The 24042-nt window shown below is 41.7% G+C and overlaps 1 protein-coding gene across 2 annotated transcripts in view; it reads left to right on the top strand.

Annotated features, from left to right (window-relative positions):
- The window catches only part of ZBTB7A (zinc finger and BTB domain containing 7A), a 76489-nt gene extending 59727 nt beyond the window's left edge, over positions 1-16762 (top strand). For both annotated transcript variants that reach the window (XM_073651226.1, XM_073651308.1), the window contains exon 3: positions 7031-16762. In XM_073651226.1, coding sequence (XP_073507327.1) covers positions 7031-7379 — 349 coding nt within the window. In that variant the 3' untranslated portion in view covers positions 7380-16762. The remainder of the gene's footprint in view (positions 1-7030) is intronic.
- The last annotated feature ends 7280 nt before the right edge of the window (positions 16763-24042 follow it).

Here is a 24042-nt window from a genome sequence, read left to right as displayed (position 1 = left end):
CGGTTCATCGAAGATCCTTCGGAAAGCAGTGAGGAAAGACGACAGGTCGGACACCAGGGGATCCCCTCTCTCCCACAGAGGATTAAGCCATGCCAGTGCCTCCCCAGTGAGATGGGACATGATGAATGCCACTTTGGCTCGGTCGGAGATAAACTGGTGGGCCAGGAGTTCAAATTGCAGGGTGCACTGGTTTATGAAGCCCCGAGCTTGAGCGGGGTCGCCTCCGAAGCGAGGAGGTGCAGAAAGCCGGGGACCGGGGCAGGATGCCATGGTATTGGTGGGCAGCGGCGCTGCCGGGTTGCGAGTCATGACACTAGCGGTGGTTGCTGGTGGAGCAGTCAGAGTGTCCAGGCGAGAGTTGACATTCCGCAGGTGACTCAGGATGGACTCCTGTTGGGACCTCTGACGGGACAGTTCATGGCATAGGTCTGAGAGCGAGGGAGTTTGGGTGCCACCGGGTTCCATGGCCCGAGCAAACTGTAACGGGTCTGGGAGGTGGAACCTCTGAGCAACTATACAAGGGGGCGGTCCTTGTAAGGAAGCGGGTGGCTCCCAGGGAAGACGGGCAGGTAGTCACGGCAAGTGACAGGGACAGTCTCTGGGAAGAAGGGCAGGCAGTCACGGCAAGTGACAGGGACAGTCTCTGGGTAGAAGGGCAGGTAGTCACGGCAAGTGACAGGGACAGTCTCTGGGTAGAAGGGCAGGTACTCACGGCAAGTGACAGGGACAGTCTCTGGGAAAAGGGACAGCAGGCAGGTGGCTGGTGAGCGCTCCCAGGGAAGACGGGCGAGAGTCACTGGACAGGCAGGTGGTCACAGCAAGTGACGGCAGAGCCTCCAGGTAGGCTAGCAGGCAGGTAGCAGGTGAGCGCTCCCAGGTGAGCGGGCAAGAGTCTCTGGACAGGCAGGTGGTCACGGCAAGTGATGGCAGAGCCTCCAGGTAGGCTAGCAGGAAGGTAGCAGGTGAGCGCTCCCAGGTGAGCGGGTAAGAGTCTCTGGACAGGCAGGTGGTCACGGCAAGTGACGGCAGAGCCTCCAGGTAGGCTAGCAGGAAGGCAGCAGGTGAGCGCTCCCAGGTGAGCGAGCAGGCTGGTCCATAGACAGACTGACAGGTGTCGGAAGGCAGACCGTCGGACCACAGGCTTGCAAGCAGGTAAGCGGATATCAGGCTGGTATCAAGCAGGAATCTGGCAGGTGACTGGCAGGAAACAGGCAGGAATCTGGCAGGTGACTGGCAGGTAACAAGCAGGATTCTGGCAGGTGACTGGCAGGTAACTGGTAACGGGACCTGAGGGCTGAAGCAGAGTGAAGGCTTTGCAACAACATTGCTCGGGCACCTCCATTTTGGAGGAGGTGCCTTATATATGGAGAGGTCCTCCGGCCATTGGCCGGGGACTCCTTAGGACGGCGCGCGCGGCCCCTTTTAGAGAGGGGGAGCGCACGCGCCCTAAGCACAGAGGCCGGGAAGCAGCGCGCGCTGCCAGCAGAGCGGGAGGAAGCCGCCGGGCACGGAGCGGAGAGGTGAGGGGAACGGCGTCCCTGTCTAGCAGGGGGCAGGGACGCCGACGCTACAAACAGTATAGGAGACCCACCCATTAATAATGAGAACAACAAAGCATAGCCAACTGATGGCTCTCTAACAATAGCGAGGGCCGACTTTTTTTGCATGTTTTTTTGCATGTTTTATTGTAAGTCCGTAAAAGTGGCGTAATACCTCTGACAACATTGTTGACAGCAGTGATCTGGGCGTCCGAAATGCTTCCATGGGTCTTCCCCATGCTGACCCCATGTCATTTGAGCACGGTTCCCATCAATTTGGGCAATTTTTAGGCCCTCTGCCGACCGCCGGGGGGAGCCACCGGAAAAATCTTGAGTTTCCCATAGACTTGCATTGGGGCTCGTTCCGAGCACTCGAGCATTCCAATTTTCTCGACCCGAACAACGAGTACCCGAGCATTTTAGTGCTTGCTCATCACTAGTATTCAGTAATGAAACATTATAGGGCACTGAGAGTATTGCATAGAATGAAGTGGTGGCAAAAATCCTACAAAAAAAGCTAGAGCACTACATGGATACAATATATAATTAGATATAAAAAGGAAGATTTTTAAAATGTGAAACAGAAAATAGCAGCATTACAACAGAGGACAGCTTAAATATAGAGCTGGTTTCTGAGCCAGGACCGGAGGGAATGTATGAGCTATGCATACTCCCAGCCAGAGCCTGTTTAGTGGGCGTTGGTTCGTTCCATACATACCATGTGTCATGGTATAGTTTAGAGCGATACGATTATTCTAAGCAAAGAATACTGGGATTTTCGCAGTAGAATTTACCAAGCAATATGATTCTGCTTGTCAGTACAATTATGGCGATACCAATCTTGTATTTTTTTTTTCATTCAAATGGTGAAAAAAAGGAAATTTGTCTAAAAAAATTCACTTGTGTCACCATTTTTCCAAGACCTGTAACATTTTCATTTTTCCGTCAATGGAGCTGTATGAGTGTTTGTTTTTTGAGTAGCACTAAGTTTACCAGCTCCCAAAGGTTGGCTTTGAAAATCCTCAGCACATAAAGTAAAAGCCCCTGCTTGGCTTGATATGTAGAGAAAGCGTTTTGCCTTGATTCAATATTTTTAATGTACCTGGAGCCTTTTAAGCTGTAGTAATAAATTGATGAAGTTACATATTCAAACAGCTGGATACCTTTTGTTTGCTTTGTTTTTTAAGTGGTGATTTTTTTATTGATATCATTTTGGGGTAGAGCCAATGTTTTTATAACTTCTAATTGCATTTTTTTGCAATGTAGCTGTGATTGATTTAACGCAATTCTAGCATTTTATTTTTTTTTTCCTTTACTTCATTTACTGATTGAGTCAATTAATTTTATTGGTCTTTTATGGACACAGCAGTACCAAATGTTTATTTTTATTGCTCTCTAAAACTGTTCTTACCTTATTTTTTAGTCTCCCCTTGGGGGAATTGAACGCGCAATTGTTCGATCACTTATACTACATACTGCAACCACACAGTATTGCAGTATATGTTGATAAATATGGCTTCCTATGAACGCCAGCCATGGGCCAGTCTTCACAAGAGTACCATAATGACAGGAAACGGAGGCCTTCCTCAAACCACCAGACTACCATAGCATCCGACAGTGTCACAACTGTGTGTGGGGGGGGATTGGGTGAGCAGAACAGCTGGGTTTAGCTTGAATCATGTTTTTGGAATTTGGACAGAAATTTCGACATAATTGCTCAAGCACAGGATAAAAATAAAACAAGCCTTAAAAATGATCAACAAATTGTATGTACCCCAAGGTACTGATAAATAAAACTTCAACTAAAATAAAGTCCCCACTCTGCTTTCATATGGTTTTTATTGATTTTTTTATAATATAACAAACAACATTTAAAGGAATAAAAAATAGAGACAAAAGATGGGTGGGAAGGGTTAAGGGTAAAAAAGGGTTAAGGAAGGTATACTTTAATAGGCAATATGGTATATTGGGAAAAGTAATAACTAGGGGAATGGAATGAAAATAAAAAAGAGAGGTATGTAAAGATTAAGAAATTGAGCGGGAAAGAGAAAAAAGAAAAAACAATGAAGAAAATCAAACAATAACAACAAAAAAAAAATCCCTATGCAGATAGGGAAGAAAGGAAACAAGTGTACATTATATTATCCAACCTGAAAAATACAGAAATAATAGTAGTAATATAATATGGTAGGTAGTCTTTGTAATTAAAGTGTTTTGTACCTAAAAGGAAATAAACAGGTTAGCAATAAAAAAGAAAATACAATTAGAGTCTTATTAGTTGCTTCAAATGTATCCTTGTTGGGGTCAAGTTAATGCACTTGACCTGTTGGGGGTAAATGTTCGGTTCAGGACAGGATATCCATTTTCCTTGAGAATAGGTTTAGTGCCAGTTCCAAGTTAAACGCTCTTGATGCCGACCGTTTTGTCCTTTGAAGCAAAACAAGATGTAATCCATTCCATTAGAGTTGTAATAAATTTATAATCCTGTAAATCCAGTAAAAGCTGTGATCTTTCCAAAGTATACTGTTGTAGCTTCTTAATTGCCAGGTTTGAAGGTGAAACCATAATAGGGTTAAACATTATTGTGTGCTGAAGAACCAATGTTTGAAATAACCCGTTAAAAAATTATTATGGAAGAGTATTTTCTGGACATTTAACTAGGAGAAAAGTCTTAGTTCTTTGAAAAGGATTGATGTTTACAATAGTTCACCAGTTTTGGGCTCGCCTCTGGTGAAGAGATAGAAAAGATTCTGCCTCCTGAATTAACTTGAAGAATTGCGGATTGTACCCATTTTATACTTAATGCCTGCCTGTAGTAGTTCTCTTGTAGTGTTTTGAAACATTTTCCTCACTTGTATGGTAGCTTTAGAAAGGTCCTTAAATAGGTAGATTGCGTCATAGGGAGCAGGAAGTGTTTTTGAGTTCCGAGTCAAGGCAAAGAATTTATTTCTTACATTAAAGGAACTGAAAGTTGCAATGACATCTCTTGGCATTTCAGCATGAATAAAATGTGGTTTAGGGATTCTGTGTGCTTTAATAATTATATATATAGGAATGATTTCAGCAGCCATATTTGAGATGTAATCACATAATAGAGATGGTGCCACTTTCTCAGGAATGCCTCTTATTTTTAAATTATTTTTCCTCAAGTTATCTTCTAGATTGGCATTTTTCCTATTAATTGATGAGATTTCTTTTTGCATGGAGTCCACTGAATCCATTAGTTCGTTTGTTTTTTTTTGTAATTCTATCAAAGAGCTATCAGTGTCCTTAATTTTTGAGTTCATAGAAGTTATAGATATTTTAGTATCAGTAAAATGGGGCTCAATAAGTTGTTGAATCGCACTTCTTATACTATGATGTACATTTCTGATACTGGGGTGTTAGGCTTAGTATATGTGTTATCCATCTCATCATCAGAGTTATTCAGAGAGTAAGGTGACAACCCATTTTGGCTTTTTGCTGTATACGTTACTTAATCTGTGGTAGCAGACATTAGAGGTGGACAATTAAATGAATTTAGGAAAGCATTGCAGAGATCTCTTATAAATACTTTGGCTGCAGGAGCCTTAGATGCTTGAATATTGTCAAGTGTGATTACTGCTGCATTGCCATTAACATAAGATCGAGCAGAAGCAAGATTTTGTGCTGACTCGAAACTTTGGAGGTTCTGATTTTCTTCATGGTTATTTGACTCATTGTCTGCTTCCCCTGCGCTCAGGATGCATGCCCACTATGCGTTTTTCAAGCGTTTTTTGCCGCAGAATTTCCGCAGCGAAAACGCTTAAAAAACGCTTGGTAATACGTGCCCCATGGTCCCCAATGATAGTCCGCATGTGCTGTGCACATGCTGCGGAAATTTCCGCTGCGGATTATCATTGCAGCATGTCTATTAATTTTGCGGACACGCAGCGTAATCGCTGCCATTGACTTGCATTGGACCGTGTGACATCCGCATCACTGCATCTGCACAAGCAGATATCACGGTTCAATGTGCAGATGGTACCCAGGTCTGGAGGAGAGGAGACTCTCATCCAGACCCGGGTACCATAGAACCTGTTAAAAAAAAGAATTTAAAATAAAAAATAAAGATTATACTTACCTTCCGGTGTCCTCCCAGTGTTTTCTCCCCTCCGTCTGGTCTGCTGTATGGGTCGCGGTGTTGTGAAGGACCTGCCATGATGTCATTGAGTCATGTGACCTGTCACATGACTGAATGACGTCACCGCAGGTCCTTCACACCACCGCGAGCAGTGCAAGAGACCGGACGCAGCAGAGAAAACACTGGGAGGACATTGGAAGGTAAGTATAATCTTTATTTTTTTATTTTTTACCATTCTTATTCTTTTTTTTTTAACTAACTTGGTCACACTATATATGCTGGTTGCATGGATTTATATAGTGTGAACAAGTTGTCAAGCACTTTTCCAAGTGATGCTAAAATCGCTTGCAAAAGCGCTTGATAACCCGCATGCAGAAATGCATACAAAAACCGAATGCGTTTTTCCTGCCAGGGAGAAGCGGAAAAAATATGCAGCATTTCCGCATTGTGGGCACATAGCCTCAAGTCCTGATCAGCATGGGACCATGAGCTTTCTCTGCTCAGGTTTGTGCTGACAGGCATTGACATGTTGTTAGACAGGCATGGGGAGACATGTCCAGAACTTTGCTCCTCTATCTGGGACTTGTCAGAGCTGGATTCTGTGTCTCCCTGATCTTCAGTCTGCCCAACAGCTTTAGCAGAGACACATAGTGGGGCAGCTGGAGGAGTCAATGAGGGGATCACAGCTACAAGGGAACTTTATGAGGAGCAAGGGAGGTAACTTCTGCCCCTTTGCTTCACTGTAGGAGACTCACCATGTCCTGTGATGTTCATAGGGGTTCTTCTAAGCAGGGTCTTCTGTTCCATCCCTTTCTGCAGGACAGAGTCAGTCTCTGTATGTGGAGAGCTGTTTTTCAGCTTGCCAGGCTTCAGTGAGGATGACTCAGCAGGAGTGCTGCTTGTTACAACCTGTCTTCTGCCAGAGGAGTCAGATAAAAAGTGTTTCTTCTTTATTTCAGCAGGCTCCTTCCTTATAATCCTTTTGAACATGGTCCAGGCACTCTTCTTTATCAATTGGTCCAAAAAAGTACAGTTAAAAAAGGTGAAAACTTAGCTTTTTTCTAAGGTTTGCCTGGAGCTAAGTAAAAGTGCTGCTGCTCCTGTCCTCAAGCAAACCACACCCCCAAGTCCCACTCTGATCCGTTAACTGACAAGTACAAAACATCCCACAAAAATCAAGTCCTCATACAGCTACCTCAACAAAGAGTTCAAAATACTATGGCTCCTTGTATGTAATGCTGAAAAAGTAAAAAAGATGTTTTGTCATGCAGGCCAAATTGGGTCCTTTCCTCAAGGGGTTACAAATTCTGCTTCTTACTGCGTGGTTCATGGACTTTTGAATATTGTATAGTTTATTCATTTCTAATTATGAAACTTTTGTTTCTTAAAGGCAGGACAAGCTAAAGGTCCACATGCGGAAGCACACAGGAGAGAAGCCTTACCTTTGCCAGCAGTGTGGTGCAACTTTTGCTCATAACTATGACCTGAAAAATCACTCTCGAGTACACACAGGGCTGCGTCCTTACCAATGCCAGGCTTGCCACAAAACCTTTGTGCGTTCTGACCATCTTCACAGACACCTAAAGAAGGATGGCTGCAATGGGATCCCCTCTCGCAGAGGACGTAAGCCCAGGATTCGAGAAGGGATTGCTCCACTTCCTCCACCTCCAGGGAATGGCAATGGTCCAAGAGAAATTCAGGCTGGGTGTCCAATTGTGGGGGCTGGAAGCACTTCCTAAAGAAAACCAAAAACAAACTAGAAATTTCTCTAAATCAAAAAATATATATATAGTATAATTATATCAAAGTATATATGGGGTTGCCTTATTAGCACTATCCTCATGGGAGGGATGGGACTTGAGTGTGTACACTCAGCACAGGGGACCAGGGAGGGGAACTGTGTTCTCCTGGGATTGTGGGAGGTGGGAAATGCTTGAAATGAATGAAAATGAAACGCTATGAGTAAACCAAAAAGGTTTTGAGAAATATCAAAGTGGGTTGCACTATTTAGATACCTGCTATACACAGCAGCTACACTGAAATCTGACAAAGTAAGATTTATAGTTTTATATGTAACACAGCCTTTTTTTCCGGCAGCTGTGTGTTCAGTTATCCAGAATGTTTGTCAGTGTTACTGAATAAGCAAAACTGGCAGAATTTAGAGTGTTCTATAAAATAATAGAAAGAATAATTAAATTTCATGTAGACATTACAGTTAATGTTCCAAAAGAAATTGTACACTTGTTGAGTTGTCAGTTTCTTATTCATAGTAGTAACTAAAACAGAGAAGCCTTGTAACCGTGCACTTTTCACTGAAATCAGTATATACTATTTTGTTTTTGATTCTTTTGATTGTGTAGATACATAAAATGCTATAACTGTATATATTAGAGAGTAGACTACCGATAGTACATTAGAAGAAGACTGTTACAACACAGCAACTACTTCCAGTTAAATACCGTGTATGAAAACATTATCGATTGGCTAACCAAAACTCAATTGCCAAAAGGTATCTATAGATATCCCTTAAAACCTAGATCACACTGTTATCTAAAGTAGCTTTAATATTTATCAATTGCGGAAATGGGCCAGAAATTCACTATGCCGTGGTTGGGATATAGAGTGACTTACTAGGACTCTTGTAAGCTCAGATTTGCAGTATTTCTGGAAAGATACTGCGCCTAATAGACTAAGCTAGGGAATAATGAATCGCCCAATATAGGTAGGTCAAACAGGTACAGCAGCAATTGGACTATTAAAAAATAACTTTTGTTAAAGTTCTCTTAAAATCGTATACCTTAAAGTGCAAAAATAATGCACCAAAAAACAAACAAAACGAGTGTAAAGTGAAGTATCAATCACAGCGGTACAAATACCTCACACAGACTGAGGGATATCATATGGTACCCTTGAGGTTCAGGTTCTCCAAATGTACCCAAAGCGCACAATAATACTAAAATCCGTACTGTGTACACATACGTCAGAAGCCGGTTAAAACCGCCAGGTCAAAAAGGAAGCGCTTCCAAACACATACACTATTTTGTTATCTGTGTATGACTATGACGGCATATAGATAAATATCATATCTGCAAATGTGTAGATATGGTAAATGTGTACTCTTGGATTTCTCCAATAATTGTGATTCACAATTCAAAGTAAATGCTGAATGATTACTGGCGGGATCCAGCCCTAAGCATAGCCCTTTTAACATGATATAATGAAATTGACTATAAAGATCACTTACTATATCACAGCTGTATGAAGAGTCTAATGCTTAGCGGAATGCTGGTCTTCATATGGCACTGTTGTAAACATGCAGAAATTCTAGAGTTCTATCATCACTACAATTTGTATTGAACACTCAGCAGATACTATGCAAGGAGAGAATAAGCACATGACTGTGCAAGAGAATGTAGAAATTATCACTCGGTACTACTATTTAGAGATGAAAATCTAAGAAGCACCTTACAAATCCCTGTAATGTTTACATGATCTGGGGGATGTGAATGTCGTGTTGTGGGAGATAATGAGGATAGTGTTAACTAGGCTGTTGTGAACCCCTGAGTCCTCACAACTGATTGCACTTGTAAAGGAAGCTTGAATTTTAGACAGGAATATGTTTGTATTTTTTATTATTTTCATGTGTTCGCAACATCTTTGAGGACAATGTAAGGCACTGTACACTGCAACAATCTCCATAAACTATAAATTGTAGCGTAAATTCAAGATAAACAAACTCTATTATATTTATATTGAATTTTCCACTCACTGTTAAAGAGGATATGCCACCAGATTTCACTACACAAACTGCACAAATTAAGTGGGTTTCTAAGAGCAGATGAGGTTGGTGAACTTTGAAAAACCCTGTTAGAATGGCTGTATCATATTGAAATACGGTAAGTATTTTATTAGTCCAACTAGAGCTACAGCTATTCTGACATTTATTTTAAACACAAGTACACCAAGTCTAAGATCTAATTCTTAATATATGCAGTTTGTATTGTGACAAATCTCTTCTAATGCACAGGCTATGCATAGATTTTGTAGCATGACATTTCAACTGCTATGTTACAACTGCAATCTATAGTAATGTATTAGGTTGCATCTACATGCGTTTTTAATGGGATTTTAATTTGACTTGTGCATCAAATAATATAATTGCAAATATCTGGATTAAAAAGGCACATTGAAATCTTGAGATATTTGCTGTAGAAGCTAAAATTGGAATCTGTTTGCTGTTCAACAATAGTGACTAGACATTAGATGTTAAAGCATAATTTTTAAGTACTCAATGCTAAACTGCCACAAGGACAAGCTTATTACATGTATTACCTTAAAGTCAGTTTATGACAATGAACTAGTGGGGCAATGCACTTTTTAAAGTGAATTCTCAGCTTTTGATTGAAGCTTTCTGTATTCACTTTCTGCTTAGCATTTATAATAACTTTATGCTCCCTATGATAATTTTTGGGGTATTTTTGCTGAAGGAAGCAGCTCAAATAGATTAGCAGAGTGTATACAGGGGCCATAAAGGGTGTATTGAGGCAGAGCAGGATTGGTGCAACTTGCAGTATTAGCCAAGAGCTACAAAAGAGCACTGATGTCACAAGAAGGTTACATTGTTTATAAGACGTGTAAAATAAGACTGTCCTGTAACTTAGACCCCTTTTATACTTTTTAACACCCAAGCATTTCTTACTTTAAACATTCTGGTACTCAGAAAAAAAGAGACCTTTGTAAACAAAGATAAAATGGTTTGTACAGCCCCTTGATTTTCATTTTATCAAAATCTTAAAATAGTATGAAAAACCAAACTGAGCAATATCTCACCGATCTATCTCTGCTCCCATGACACCACTTCCTGGGTACCTCACCACTTTTGGTATCCATTGGTTATATTTTGATATGTGACTGCTACTACAGCTGATCACTGGCTGCAGCAGATACCACTGAGGTCACTATTGTAGCCATAAGCTGCAGTAGTCACACATATACAGTTGAAACCAGAAGTTTCCATACACTAAAAAAAAGACACATATACATGTTTTTTCAATATCTGACATGAAATCAGAATAAACCATAAACCTTTCCCGTTTTAGATAAATTAGGATTACCATAATTTTTAATATTTGCCAAATGCCAGAATAATGAGAGAGAGAGAATGTTTTAAGGCATTTTTATTACTTCCTGCAAAGTCGAAAGTTTACATACATTTCATTAGTATTTGGTACTATTGCCCTTAAACTGAATGACATTGGTCAAACGTTTGGGATATCCTTCCACAAGCTTCTCACAATAGTTGGTCGGAATTTGGACCCATTCCTCATGACAAAACTGGTCGAACTGATCCAGGTTTGTGGGTTGTCTTGCTTGCACCTGACTTTTCAGCTTAGCCCATACATTTCCAATAGGATTGAGATTAGGGCTTTGTGATAGCTACTCCAAAACATTGACTTTGTTATGCTTAAGCCACTTTCTTACCATTTTGGCAGTATGCTTCGGGTCATTGTCCATTTGGAAGACCCATTTCCGCCCAAGCTTTAACTTCCTGGCTGATGTCTTGAGATGTTGCTTCAGTATTGCCACATAATCTTCTTTTCTCATGATGCCATCTATTTTGTTAAGTGCACCAGTCCCTTCTGCAGCAAAACAACCCCACAACATGATGCTGCCACCCCCGTTTTTCACAGTTGGGATGGTGTTTTTAGGCTTCCAAGCTTCTCCCTTTTTCCTCCAAACGTATTGATGGTCATTATGCCCAAAAAATTAAATTTTAGTTTCATCGGACCACAGGACATATCTAAAAATATTTAAAGTCTTTGTTCCTGTGTGTATTTGCAAACGTTAATCTGGCTTTTTTATGTTTCTTTTGGAGTAATGGCTTCTTCTTGGCAGAGTGGCCTTTCAGCCCATGTTGATACAGTACTCATTTCACTGTGGATATTGACACAATCTTACCAGCTTCCACCATCATCTTCACAAGGTCTTTTGCTTTTGTCCTTGGGTTGATATGCAAATGTCGGACCAAAGCATGTTCATCTCTGGGACACAGAACCAGGCTCCTTCCTGAGCGGTATGATGGCTGGACATTCCCATCTTGTTTGTGCTGAAATTGTACCCAAGGATGAGCCAGACTTGTGCAAGTCCACAATTCTCTTCCTGATATCTTGGCTGATTCCTTTAGACTTTCTCATGATGCTACATAAAGAAGCAGTATGTTTCAGGTGTGCATTAAAATACTTCCACAGGTGTGTCTCTAATTAACTCAGATGTTGACAAAAAACCTGTCAGAAGGTTCCAAACAAATTACATCATCATATGGGCAGTCAAGAATTGTTTAAAGGCATAGTAATCTTAGTGTATTTAACCTTTTGACTTTGCAGTAAGTAATAAAAATGCCTTAAACAGTGTCTCTCTCTTATTCTGGCATTTGGCATATATTAAAAATTATGGTAATCCTAATTGACCTAAAACGGGAAAGGTTTATTCTGATTTCATGTCAGATATTGAGAAAAACATGCATATGTGTCTTTTTATATAGTATACGTAAATTTCTGGTTTCAACAGTATGTTGAAACGTCATGACTGTGAAGCAGTGGAGCTCGTAACGGAAACTGGGAAGTGTCAGCATTGAAGCAGTAGGAATTCCAAAAGTTTTTACTCTGTTTCTTACTTTTTATCATTCTAGCATATAGTAAAAATTCAAGAGCCTGCAAAATACTTTAATTTTTTTCCAGACAAGTACTTCTCTCTTCCAATTTCTGTATGATGTACAGTAGTGTTCAAAATAATAGCAGTTGTTCAAAAACATGAGTTAAGCACAAAATCTTTATACTAGTTTTTATTTCAATGCATTGGGCATATTGCACACTGTTTTCTAATTCAAAACATGAAGAGAAATGTATATAATTTTTAACTACTTTACAGAAAATAACAAAAAATGAACATTGGGCTGTTCTGAAAAATAGCAGTGTCTGCAAATGTCCTTACAAACTCACACTATGTACTCTTTTTTGAGGATTTAGAACGCTTGTGAATCACTAACCTAATATTTAGTTGTATACCCACAGTTTTTTAGAACTGCTTCACATCTATGTTGCATAGAGTCAACCAACTTCTGGCAACTGTTATTCCAGCCCAGGATGTTTTGACTACATCCCACAATTTTTTGCCATTTGTTGGCTTTGCCTCAAAAACTGCATTTTTGATGTCACTCCACAATTGTTCTATCGGATTCAGGTCCGGGGATTTGGCTGGTCACACCACCATAAACTCAATTTTGTTGGACTGGAACCAAGATTTTACTCATTTACTGGGCACATCCTCTTCATTGTAAGGCAACATGACCTCTTCAAGTATTTTAATATATGCAAACTGATCTATGATCCTTGGTATGCAGTAAATAGGTCCAGCACCATAGTAAGAGAAACATGCCCATATCATGATACTTGCACAACCATGCTTCACTGTCTTCAGAGAGTACTGTAGCTTTAATGCAGAGTTTGGGGGTCATCTGACGAACTGTCTGCGGCCCTTGGACCCAAAAAGAGCAATCAGTCCACAAAATGTTTCTCCATTTCTCTTTAGGCCAGTTGATGTGTTCTTTGGCAAATTGTATACGCTTCAGTACATCTTTTTTTTTTTTTTTTTTTCTAACAGTGGGCCTTTGCTGGGACTTCTTGCTAAGAGATTAGCTTCAGGCAGGCGTCTTCTAACTGTCACAGTACTCACAGGTGACTTGAAACTGTCTTTGATCATCCCGGAGCTGATCATTGGCTGAGCCTTTGCCCTTCTGGCTATTCTTCGATCAATTCGAATGGTAGTCTTCCGTTTTCTTTCATGTCTCTCTGGTTTTGTTTTTCGTTTTAAAGCATTGAGATCATTTTAGCTGAACAGCCTATCATTGTCTGCACTTTTTTATAAGTTTTACCCTCTCCAATCAACTTTTTAATCAAGCTACGCTGTTCTTTTGAACAATATCTCGAATGACCCATATTTCTCAGGCTTGCAAAGAGAAATGCATGTACAGTGGGTACGGAAAGTATTCAGACCCCTTTAAATTTTTCACTCTTTGTTTCATTGCAGCTATTTGGTAAATTCTAAAAAGTTCATTTTTTTTCTCATTAAAGTACACTCTGCACCCCATCTTGACTGAAAAAAAACAGTAATGTAGAAATTTTTGCAAATTTATTAAAAAAGAAAAACCGAAATGTCACATGGTCATAAGTATTCAGACCCTTTGCTCAGACACTCATATTTAAGTCACATGCTGTCCATTTCCTTGTGATCCTCCTTGAGATGGTTCTATTCCTTCATTGGAATCCAGCTGTGTTTATTAAACTGATATGACTTGATCTGGAAAGGCACATACCTGTCTATATAAGACCTCACAGCTCACAGTGCATGTCAGACCAAATGAGAATCATGAACTCAAAGGAACTTCCCAAGGAGTTCAGAGACAGAATTGTGGCAAGGCACAGATCTGGCCAAGGTTGCAAAACAATTTCTGCATTACTCAAGGTTCCTAGGAGCACAGTGGCCTCCATAATCCTTAAATGGAAGAAGTTTTGGACCACTAGAAGTCTTCCTAGACCTGGCCATCCAGCCAAACTGAGCAATCGTGGGAGAAGAGCCTTGGTGAGAGAGGTAAAGAAGATCCCCATGATCACTGTGGCTGAGCTCCAAAGATGCAGTAGGGAGATGGGAGAAAGTTCCACAAAGTCAACTATCACTGCAGCCCTCCAACAGTCTGGCCTTTATGGCAGAGTTGCCCGATGGAAGCCTCTCCTCAGTGTAAGACATATGAAAGCCCGCATAGAGTTTGCTCAAAAACACATGAAGGACTACCAGACTATAAGTAATAAGATTCTCTGGTCTGATGAGACGAAGATAGAACTTTTTGGTGATAATTCTAAGAGGTATGTGTGGAGAAAACCAGGCACTGCACATCACGTGCCCAATACAATTCCAACAATGAAACATGGTGGTGGCAGCATCATGCTATGGGGGTGTTTTTCAGCTGTAGGGACAGGCCGACTAGTTGCAATTGAAGGAAACATGAATGCGGCCAAGTACAGAGATATCCTGGATGAAAACCTCTTCCAGACTGCTCTGGACCTAAGACTTAACCGGTGGTTCACCTTCCAACAAGACAATGACCCTAAGCACACAGCTAAAATAATAAAGGAGTGGTTTCAGAACAACTCTGTGACCATTCATGACTGGCCCAGCCAGAGCCCTGATCTAAACCCCATTGAGCATCTCTGGAGAAATCTGAAAATGGCTGTCCACCAACGTTCACCATCCAACCTGATGGAACTGGAGAAGATCTGCAAGGAAGAATGGCAGAGCATCCCAAAATCCAGGTATGAAAAACTTGTTGCATCAAAAGGGTGTTTCTACTCAATACTGAGCAAAGGGTCTGAATACTTATGACCATGTGATATTTCAGTTTTTCTTTTTTTATAAATTTGGAACAATTTCTACATTTCTGTTTTTTCAGTCAAGATGGGGTGCAGAGTGTACTTTAATGAGAAAAAAATGAACTTTTTAGAATTTGCCAAATGGCTGCAATGAAACAAAGAGTGAAAAATTTAAAGGGGTCTGAATACTTTCCGTACCCACTGTACAACATGTGCTGGCTTCACCCTTAAATAAGGGCCACCTGATTTACACCTGTTTCTTTACAGAATGATTGCCCTCACTAATTGAACTCCATACTGCTATTTTGAACACACCCACTTTCAATTAATTATTCAAATACACAGACTCAAAAAGATGCAGATCATGAATGTGAGTCTGTTGGTTTTCTTAGAATCTGCTGCACCAACTGGTAAATTGTTTGACATTTGGTAATACAATCTATACCAAAAACCATGATTAAGCTGGTTAGTCATATTGGACTGCTATTATTTTGAACTCTACTCTACCAGTTATCTCTTAGGCTGTTTTCACACGTCCGATATTCACAATTTTTCCAAGTATTGACCGCAATATACAGACCAGTATTTGGTCTCCGGATCCAAACTCAATAGTCTCTTAAGGATATTTGAGGCTTTTGAGTTTAGGTCATTAGACCTACAGCCGCTCCAAAGATTGCAGTCCACACTAAGAACATGAATATTGAACGTGTGAAGAAGGCCTTAATCTTATTAAATATGACTCTCTAAAGCTAGACCTTTCCCTTTAACACATGTAAACAACTGTCAAAGCGGCAAAGGTGTAGACTTTGAATTAATGACTTTCTATAATAACTGATTTCTATGCTCTGAGTACTGTAAAAGTTGAAGTGCGCCGCAACTTTTCTCAGACAAATTTCCATGAGACGAGATATTATGTAGTTTCTCTGAGGTCTCTTCTGGTTTATTTTTTTTTTCAGTGGCTTCATTATTAAAATATTGATTAATCCAGATCTTTATGTAATGAGTAAACAAATTGGAAATAAAAGTACAGCATTACATGTAGGGTTCGTGCAGACAGGACTGCCAATGGCTGTCGACGGCTAGTACCTACTTTGTTACCATTTATATCAATTGCTAAGTTTTTTAATCATACACTGAATTGCAATTGTAGTAAATAATACAAGTCCAATAAAGGGGGAAATAAATTTGAATGGTCTTTTCCATGTAATGGCCCTCTTTGTCCACTGCATGATCACCTAGGCGTACTGTTGCCCACTGTATTTAGATTAAAAAAAAGTCCAAAACCATACAAAATGCATACTCTTTACTAGAGATAGGTGGAATATCACAATCTTTAAAAGTATTGCTGAAAACCTGATGATGGAGGGCTGGATTCTTATGACATGTACTGCATTTCTAGGATACTCCTGCCTATCTATAGAGTGCTTTTAATGATTGTCACAGCTTAGAGAATTTAATATACTAACAGTGTCTCAGGCTAAATAAGTTGCAAGTAATTTATGTCTAAAACATTGTCTAAATATATTAATAGCAATGCAGACGATATTACATACTATATTTTTTATGTCCTGTCTCCCCAAGTCCTCAGTTTTGAGGATTACTTGATACATTTTCAGAGACCCTCTTCTGACCTGTTTTCTATGCTCATATTATGAAATTACTTTTTTTTTTTTAAAAAAAGAAAGAAATAGCCATGTTAGCCAGAATTTTAGTGCAGAAATATTTCCCACATGGCAAAGGTCAGGTTGATGAGCTTTTTACATTAGGAATGGTGATAAGGAAAATCAATAAATTGGCACTACAGTAGTTATTTGCAGTCATCCCATAATCATTGGACTGGCAAATTTAAATCTGGTTATTTTAAAAGAAAAAGTTCAGGTTAAAAGAAGACTTTGAAATATTGATACAGTTCAATCAAGTAAATGTAGAATTTTAGAACAAGCTGAGTCTCTATGTGAAAATTTTGAAACACATACAGGTCATTTAACATTATTTCTGTTAAAAAAAAAAGCTGAATAATTTTTTTACTAAATGTTGTCATTCAAGAAATGTTGAGTGATAAACCTGACTCTCACTGCACATTCCTCAGAAGTAAATAAATATAAATATATATAGGGTTCTGTTATTTCTGTGTTAAATGCTTCTCAATATTACACAATAAAGCTTATTAAACCAGTTTAAATCCCTTTTTAGGTAACACTGGTTAATTCTTTGCAGTGTATGACCTTCTATCCTCATGCATTCCATAGGATTCCAGGTTGGGTGCATCCAGGATAAAGCTTCCTGTACTCCTTCCTGGCACTGTCAGGTTAAATTATATGCAAAAATATAATGTTCTCCTGTGAATAAAACAGGTCTTTGAAAAATTGTGTGTCTTGTGTTTTACTGGTTTAATGGTCTGCAGTAACTTTAAGAAACTTTGATATACAGTATATCCCCACCCCCTTTGTGCCATTGTTTCCATATTTTGCACTAATGAAGGTAATAAGCCCAAAACAGCTGTATACAAATTAGAATGGTGATAAGATGATTGCATATAATCTGGCTGTTTATCATACATGCCTATTTTACATCATTCTGCTCATAGATTACTGCTACAAGACCTTGAATGAAGGGGTTTTAATTTATCCAATACAAAAACATGGTTGCTGTGTTTAAACTGAGGGTTTACCACTGTAGTATAGTCATATAGGCAAAGGAAAGTGCACTTTTTTGTCATATGGTTATGTAAGAAATAGGGCTAAATGTATAATTCAGGCTTTGTTAACATATTATTTAAGGTTTTCTTTTATCCTTTAGAGAAATATTCTGACTTGTACAGTAGCGACCAAAAGTGTTGCATTTTTTTTTTAAAGTGTGATTACTTCTGTCTGGTTGTTGTGATGCCATTTCCCTGATGATGAATTGAAAGTGCATGAAGTTGTCATCATGCAAGACCTTAATTTTAAAGGGGATATCCGGAACTTTAAAAAAAAAAGTGGCTTAGCAATAACAGGCATATAGTTGCTACCTACCTGCCTGTTGTGCCTGGCGCAGTTCTCTGCCGGCACAGAGCGATCACAGACTTCTGCTGACATCACGTCAACAGAGCGGCTGTTTGTCTTCCTGTTGACATGGCGAGACTACAGGTGTCATGCTGATTGACAGCTGCCTAATTGGGGAAAGCCAGCTGTCAATCGGCATGACACCAATAATCCTACCCTGTCAACAGGAAGAGAATCTGCTCCTCTGTTGACAGGGAGAAGTTGAATCTCCAGTAGGAGCGGTCAATGTCTGCCGCTGGGTACAACAGGCAGGTAGTTGCCTCTGTTAGAAACGACATGCCTTTTTTTAAAGTCTCGGATATCCCCTTTTACCAAAATGCTTTTGAATATAGGTATGGTCGTTTAATTAATAAAGAAAACTGACTGCCAAAAGTTTTTTATATGCTATTTATTGATCACAACATAGAGAGTAATTCACTGTTTACAATGCCATAACTTAGTATTTTGCAGCGTAACCTCTTGCTTTCATTACTGCACCATACCAAAGGGACATTGAAACCACTAGGGTATTCAAGACATCTAGAGGGATCCCTCTCCCATTAATCCCGAAATGGTCTGTTTATTTTTATGGGACACTGCTGGAGTGTATGCCAATGAATAAACCAGCAGGAAGTTAACCCAAACCGTGTGTCCTGTGTCAGCGTCTGGAGAGCCTAGCAAGTCGCTTTACCACAGTTGGTGTGACAGTGCTGGCAAAGAACCAGGAACACGTGTACCTGCCAGAGAGAACGGTTGATGTCCTGGGTGAAGGCCGTCAGCCAGCCAGAGATGTCCGGCAACATGGAGGAGCTTATTAAGCTTATTTAGTCCAGAGCCTGCAGCAGCAACATCAGCAGCACCTACAACAATTACAGCAACACCGGGAGCTACAGCAGCAGCAGATCCTGCAGCAGCAGCAAGCTCACCAAGAGACGACCAAACTGTTACTACAACAGATCCAGTTGCAGAAAAAGTCAGGAGCAGCAAAATCAGATACAGCTTCTGGCGGACGCCATCCAGGGCAGAGCGACCGCCCCACCCCCAGGGCCGACTGATGACTCACGTCAGGAGAGCGGTAAGACTGGCGATGCAGAAGATGACCCCGGGGATGATGTAGAAGCCTTTTCGACAGTCTTTGAAAGGGTGGCTGATCGGGAGAGACTTCCACCAGAACAGTGAGCAGAGGTTCTGGCGCCATATTTGTCGGGTGAACCCCAAAAGGCATAATACGACTTGGCACTGCAGGATGCCAAGGAATATTCCAAGCTAAAGACAGAGATCTTAGCATGCCTGGGAGTGAATATGGCGGTGAGAGCTCAACGAGTCCACCACTGGGCATACGCAAGCAACAAACCCCCTCGCTCGCTGATCTTTGACCTGCTGCATCTAGTTCAGAAGTGGTTGCGGCCAGAGTCCTCCACTCTGGCCCAGATGGTTGAGCGGGTGGTGATTGATAGATTCATGCACTTCTTTCCCAAATCGGTACAGACTTGGTTTGCCCATGGCGATCCCCATAACGCAGATGACTTCATTGGCCTGATAGAGAGGTACCAGGTGGTTGAGAAATCCCTTGGGAAACTGGATATAATCACTGTTCCGTACTGGGATACCGAAAAGGGGGCGGGTTCATCACGGAAGGGGTTTAAAGCCACCACTGGGGGGCGTCCCACTTCCACTGAAGGTGCCGCAAGGACTGTTGTTAAGGATATACACTGTGTGCATAATTATTAGGCAAGTTGTATTTTAGAGGATTATTTTTTTTATTGATCAACAACTATGTTCTCAATCAACCCAAAAGACTCATAAATATCCAAGCTTAATATTTTTGGAAGTTGGAGTGGTTTTTTTTTTAGATTTGGCTATCTTAGGAGGATATCTGTTTGTGCAGGTAACTATTACTGTGCTGAATTATTAGGCAACTTAGTAAAAACCAAATATAATCCCATCTCACTTGTTTATTTTCACCAGGTAAACCAATATCAGTGCACAAAATTTAGAAATAAACATTTCTGACATGCAAAAACAAAAACCAAAAAAATTAGTGATCAATATAGCCACCTTTCTTTATGATGACACTCAACAGCCTTCCATCCATAGATTCTGTCAGTTGCTTGATCTGTTTTCGAACAACATTGCGTGCAGCAGCCACCACAGCCTCCCAGACACTGTTCCGAGAGGTGTACTGTTTTCCCTCCCTGTAGATCTCACATTTTATGATGGACCACAGGTTCTCTATGGGGTTCAGATCAGGTGAACAAGGGGGCCATGTCATTATTTTTTCTTCTTTTAGACCTTTACTGGCCAGCCAAGCTGTGGAGTAGTTGGATGCATGTGATGGAGCATTGTCCTGCATGAAAATCATGTTTTTCTTGAACGATACCGACTTCTTCCTGTACCACTGCTTGAAGAAGTTGTCTTCCAGAAACTGACAGTAGGTCTGGAAGTTGAGCTTCACTCCATCCTCAACCCGAAAAGGTCCCACAAGTTCATCTTTGATGATGCCAGCCCATATCAGTACCCCACCTCCACCTTGCTGGCGTCTGAGTTGGAGTGGAGCTCTTTGCCCTTTACTGATCCAGCCTCTGGTCCATCCATCTGGCCCATCAAGAGCCACTCTCATTTCATCAGTCCATAAAACCTTTGAAAAATCAGTCTTAAGATATTTCTTGGCCCATTCTTGACGTTTTATCTTATGTTTCTTGTTCAAAGGTGGTCGTTTTTCAGCCTTCCTTACCTTGGCCATGTCCCTGAGTATCGCACACCTTGTGCTTTTTGATACTCCAGTAACGTTGCAGCTCTGAAATATGGCAAAACTGGTGGTGAATGGAATCTTGGCAGCTTCACACTTGATTTTCCTCAATTCATGGACAGTTATTTTGCGCCTTTTTTGGCCAACACGCTTCTTGCAACCCTGTTGGCTATTTGCCATGAAACGCTTGATTGTTCGGTGATCACGCTTCAAAAGTTTGGAAATTTCAAGACTGCTGCATCCCTCTGCAAGACATCTCACAATTTTGGACTTTTCAGAGCCCGTCAAATCTCTCTTCTTACCCATTTTGCCTAAGGAAAGGAAGTTGCCTAATAATTAAGCACACCTTATATAGGGTGTTGATGTCATTAGTCAACACCCCTCCTCATTACAGAGATGCATATCACCAGATTTACTTAATTGGTAGATGGCTCTCAAGCCTATGCAGCTTGGAATAGGACAACATGTATAAAAAGTATCATGTGATCAAAATACTCATTTGCCTAATAATTCTGCACACAGTGTAGTCTGTTGGCGGTGTCACAACCCTGGACACAAAGCTGCCCGGTGTCATATTTCCCCTGAACCCATGGACTGCTGCCTAGACAAGGTTCTTATTATGTGTATCCAGCCTGCAGTGTGAACTGTCCATAAATGGAGAAAAGGTGCTTGGGTGGTTAGACTCTGGAAGTCTGGTGACTTTAATCAGAGCTACCCTTCCCCAGCAGTTGGTCCCTTCCAAAACTTTGGGCGTTCAGTGCATGCATGGGTATGCCAAGGACTATTCTGTGGCCACAGTGACAGTGGGAACAGACTGTGGTGCCCAGTCCCACGAGGTCGGCGTGGGTTAAGGACCTGCTACATACTGTCATACTGGGCCGTGATTTTTCTTTGTTTTGGGACTTGGGGGGAAGGGAACTGGACTAAATAGTGTGAGCAAAAGCCAGGTCCCTGGTGAAGAACCCCCAACGAAGTCTCAAGTGGATGAGTTCCCACTGTGCGTCCTTGCCGATGAAGGCAAAACGGTGACTGAGGAGGCCATCCTCCCTGAGTTAGATGTGTCCAGAGAGAACTTGGGACTGCTCAAGTTTGTGACCTGACCTTAAAGGGGGAATTTGACCAGGTTACTGTATGTAATAGGGTTGCTCAAGAGCCTGGGGCCGACACCAGGTTCACCCACTTTGCAGTTCAGGGGGAGTTGTTATATCGGGTGGCCAAACTAAGATGGTGGAACAGCTGCTAGTCCTGGGGCCATATAGACGGAGAGTGCTAGATATGGCCCATTCAAATGTTCTGGGGGACACCTAGGGTTGAGAAAACTCAGGAGAGGATATTAAGAAGGTTTTATTGGCCAGGATGTTACCGAGAAGTTCTGAACTATTTTAGGTCCTTTCCCACCTGGCAAATAACCGCTCCCTCCTCCCACTTCCGTAGTCCACTAGTTCCATTACCAGTGATAGAGGTCCCCTTTGAGAGGACCTAGTAGGGCCCTTAGTCAAATTAGCCCGAGGCCACCAATACATTCTAGTAATCATGGACTATGCTACCCATTATCCAGAAGCGGTACCGCTAAGGAACTCTTCGAGCAAATGCATAGCCAGGGAACTGGTTCATATATTAGCCAGGAAACTGGTTCATATATTGGCCAGGAAACTTGTTCATATATTGGCCAGGACCGGGCTGCCGAAGAAAATCCTAATGGATCAAGGGACCCGTTCATGAGCAAGGTAATGAAGGAGCTGTGCAAGGTCCTCCAGGTTACCCAGCTGCGAACATCTGTTTACCATCCGCAGACAGATGGCTTAGTAGAGCGCTTTAATAAGACCCTGAAAGCGATGCTCAAGAAAGTCGTAGAGAAGGATGGACGTGACTGGGACTACCTGCTGCCATTCCTGCTCTTCTCGGTAAGGGAGGTTCCGCAAGCCTCTACCGGCTTTTCTCCATTTAAGCCTCTGGACAACATCCGCGAAGGCTCCTGGACATCACTAAGGAAACCTGGGAAGCCGAGGTTACGCCACACTGGAGCATCATTGAACATGTTGACCAGATGCAGGAAAGAATAGCGAGAGTGATGCCGATCATAAAAGCTCGGAAGCCCAAGTAATGGTCTATTACCGATCCGCGAGACTGAGGCAGTTCCAGCCCGGGGACCGTGTTTTGGTGCTAATCCTTACAGTCGAGAGCAAGTTCCTGGCCAAATGGCAAGGTCCTTACAAGGTGGTGGAGAAAGTCAGCAAGGTTAATTATAAAGTCCACCAGCCTGGCCGAAGAAAGCCGCACCGAATATACCATGTGAACTTGCTCAAACCGTGGCGGGACTGGGAAGCGGTGGAAACTCCTTGCCTGGGAGCCACTACTGAAGGCAAGGTGGAGGAGGTCCACTATTCCAGATACTATCGCCAACCCAGAAGCAACAGTGTAGAGAACTGCTGCAGCAGAGTCGGAAGCTGTTCTCAGAGTTGCCGGGGAATACTCAGGTGGTAGAGCATGACGTGCTAACAGAGCCACATGTAAGAGTGAATTTGAAGCCGTACCGGATTCCGGAAGCACGCCAGGTGGTGATCTCAGCCGAGGTGAAGAGGATGTTAGACCTCAGGGTGATAGAGGAGTCAAAGAGTGGGTGGTCGAGCCCAATTGTCCTCGTACCAAAACCCAACGGAGAGTGGAGGTTTTGTAATGACTACCGCTGGCTGAATGAGGTATCCAAGTGTGACGCATACCCGATGGCCCCGCATTGAGAAACTCATCGAGAGGCTTGTTCCGGCAAGGTACAACACCACTCTGGACCTGATGAAGGGCTTCTGGCAGATCCCCATGTCCCAGACAGCCAAGGAGAAGACAGCTTTCTTGACACCTGATGGGTGCTTCCAATACACTCGGATGCCGTTCGGACTACAGGAGGCCCCAGCCACCTTTTAGAGGGCTATGGATCGGATCCTAGCCCCACATAAGATGTATGCCGCAACCTACCTTGATGACATTGTAGTCTTTAGCCCAGACTGGGCTAGTCACCTACCTAAACTACAGGCCATTCTGGATGCTCTAAGGAAGGCTGGATTTACCATAAATCCAAAAAAATGTGCCGTCGGAAAAGAGGAAGCCAGGTACTTGAGCTATGTCGTCGGAAGAGGCGAAACAGAGCCGCAAGTAAATAAAGTGGAGGCAATCCAGACCTGGCTGCAATCGCTATCCAAGAAGCAAGTAAGCG

This window comes from Phyllobates terribilis, unplaced genomic scaffold, assembly GCF_046119375.1.
Source record: "Phyllobates terribilis strain yellow unplaced genomic scaffold, ASM4611937v1 Scaffold_1__5_contigs__length_1240528914, whole genome shotgun sequence".
NCBI lineage: Eukaryota > Metazoa > Chordata > Amphibia > Anura > Dendrobatidae > Phyllobates > Phyllobates terribilis.
The sequence above is the reverse complement of the archived record's forward strand: the minus strand, read 5'-3'. Positions and strand labels throughout refer to the sequence as shown.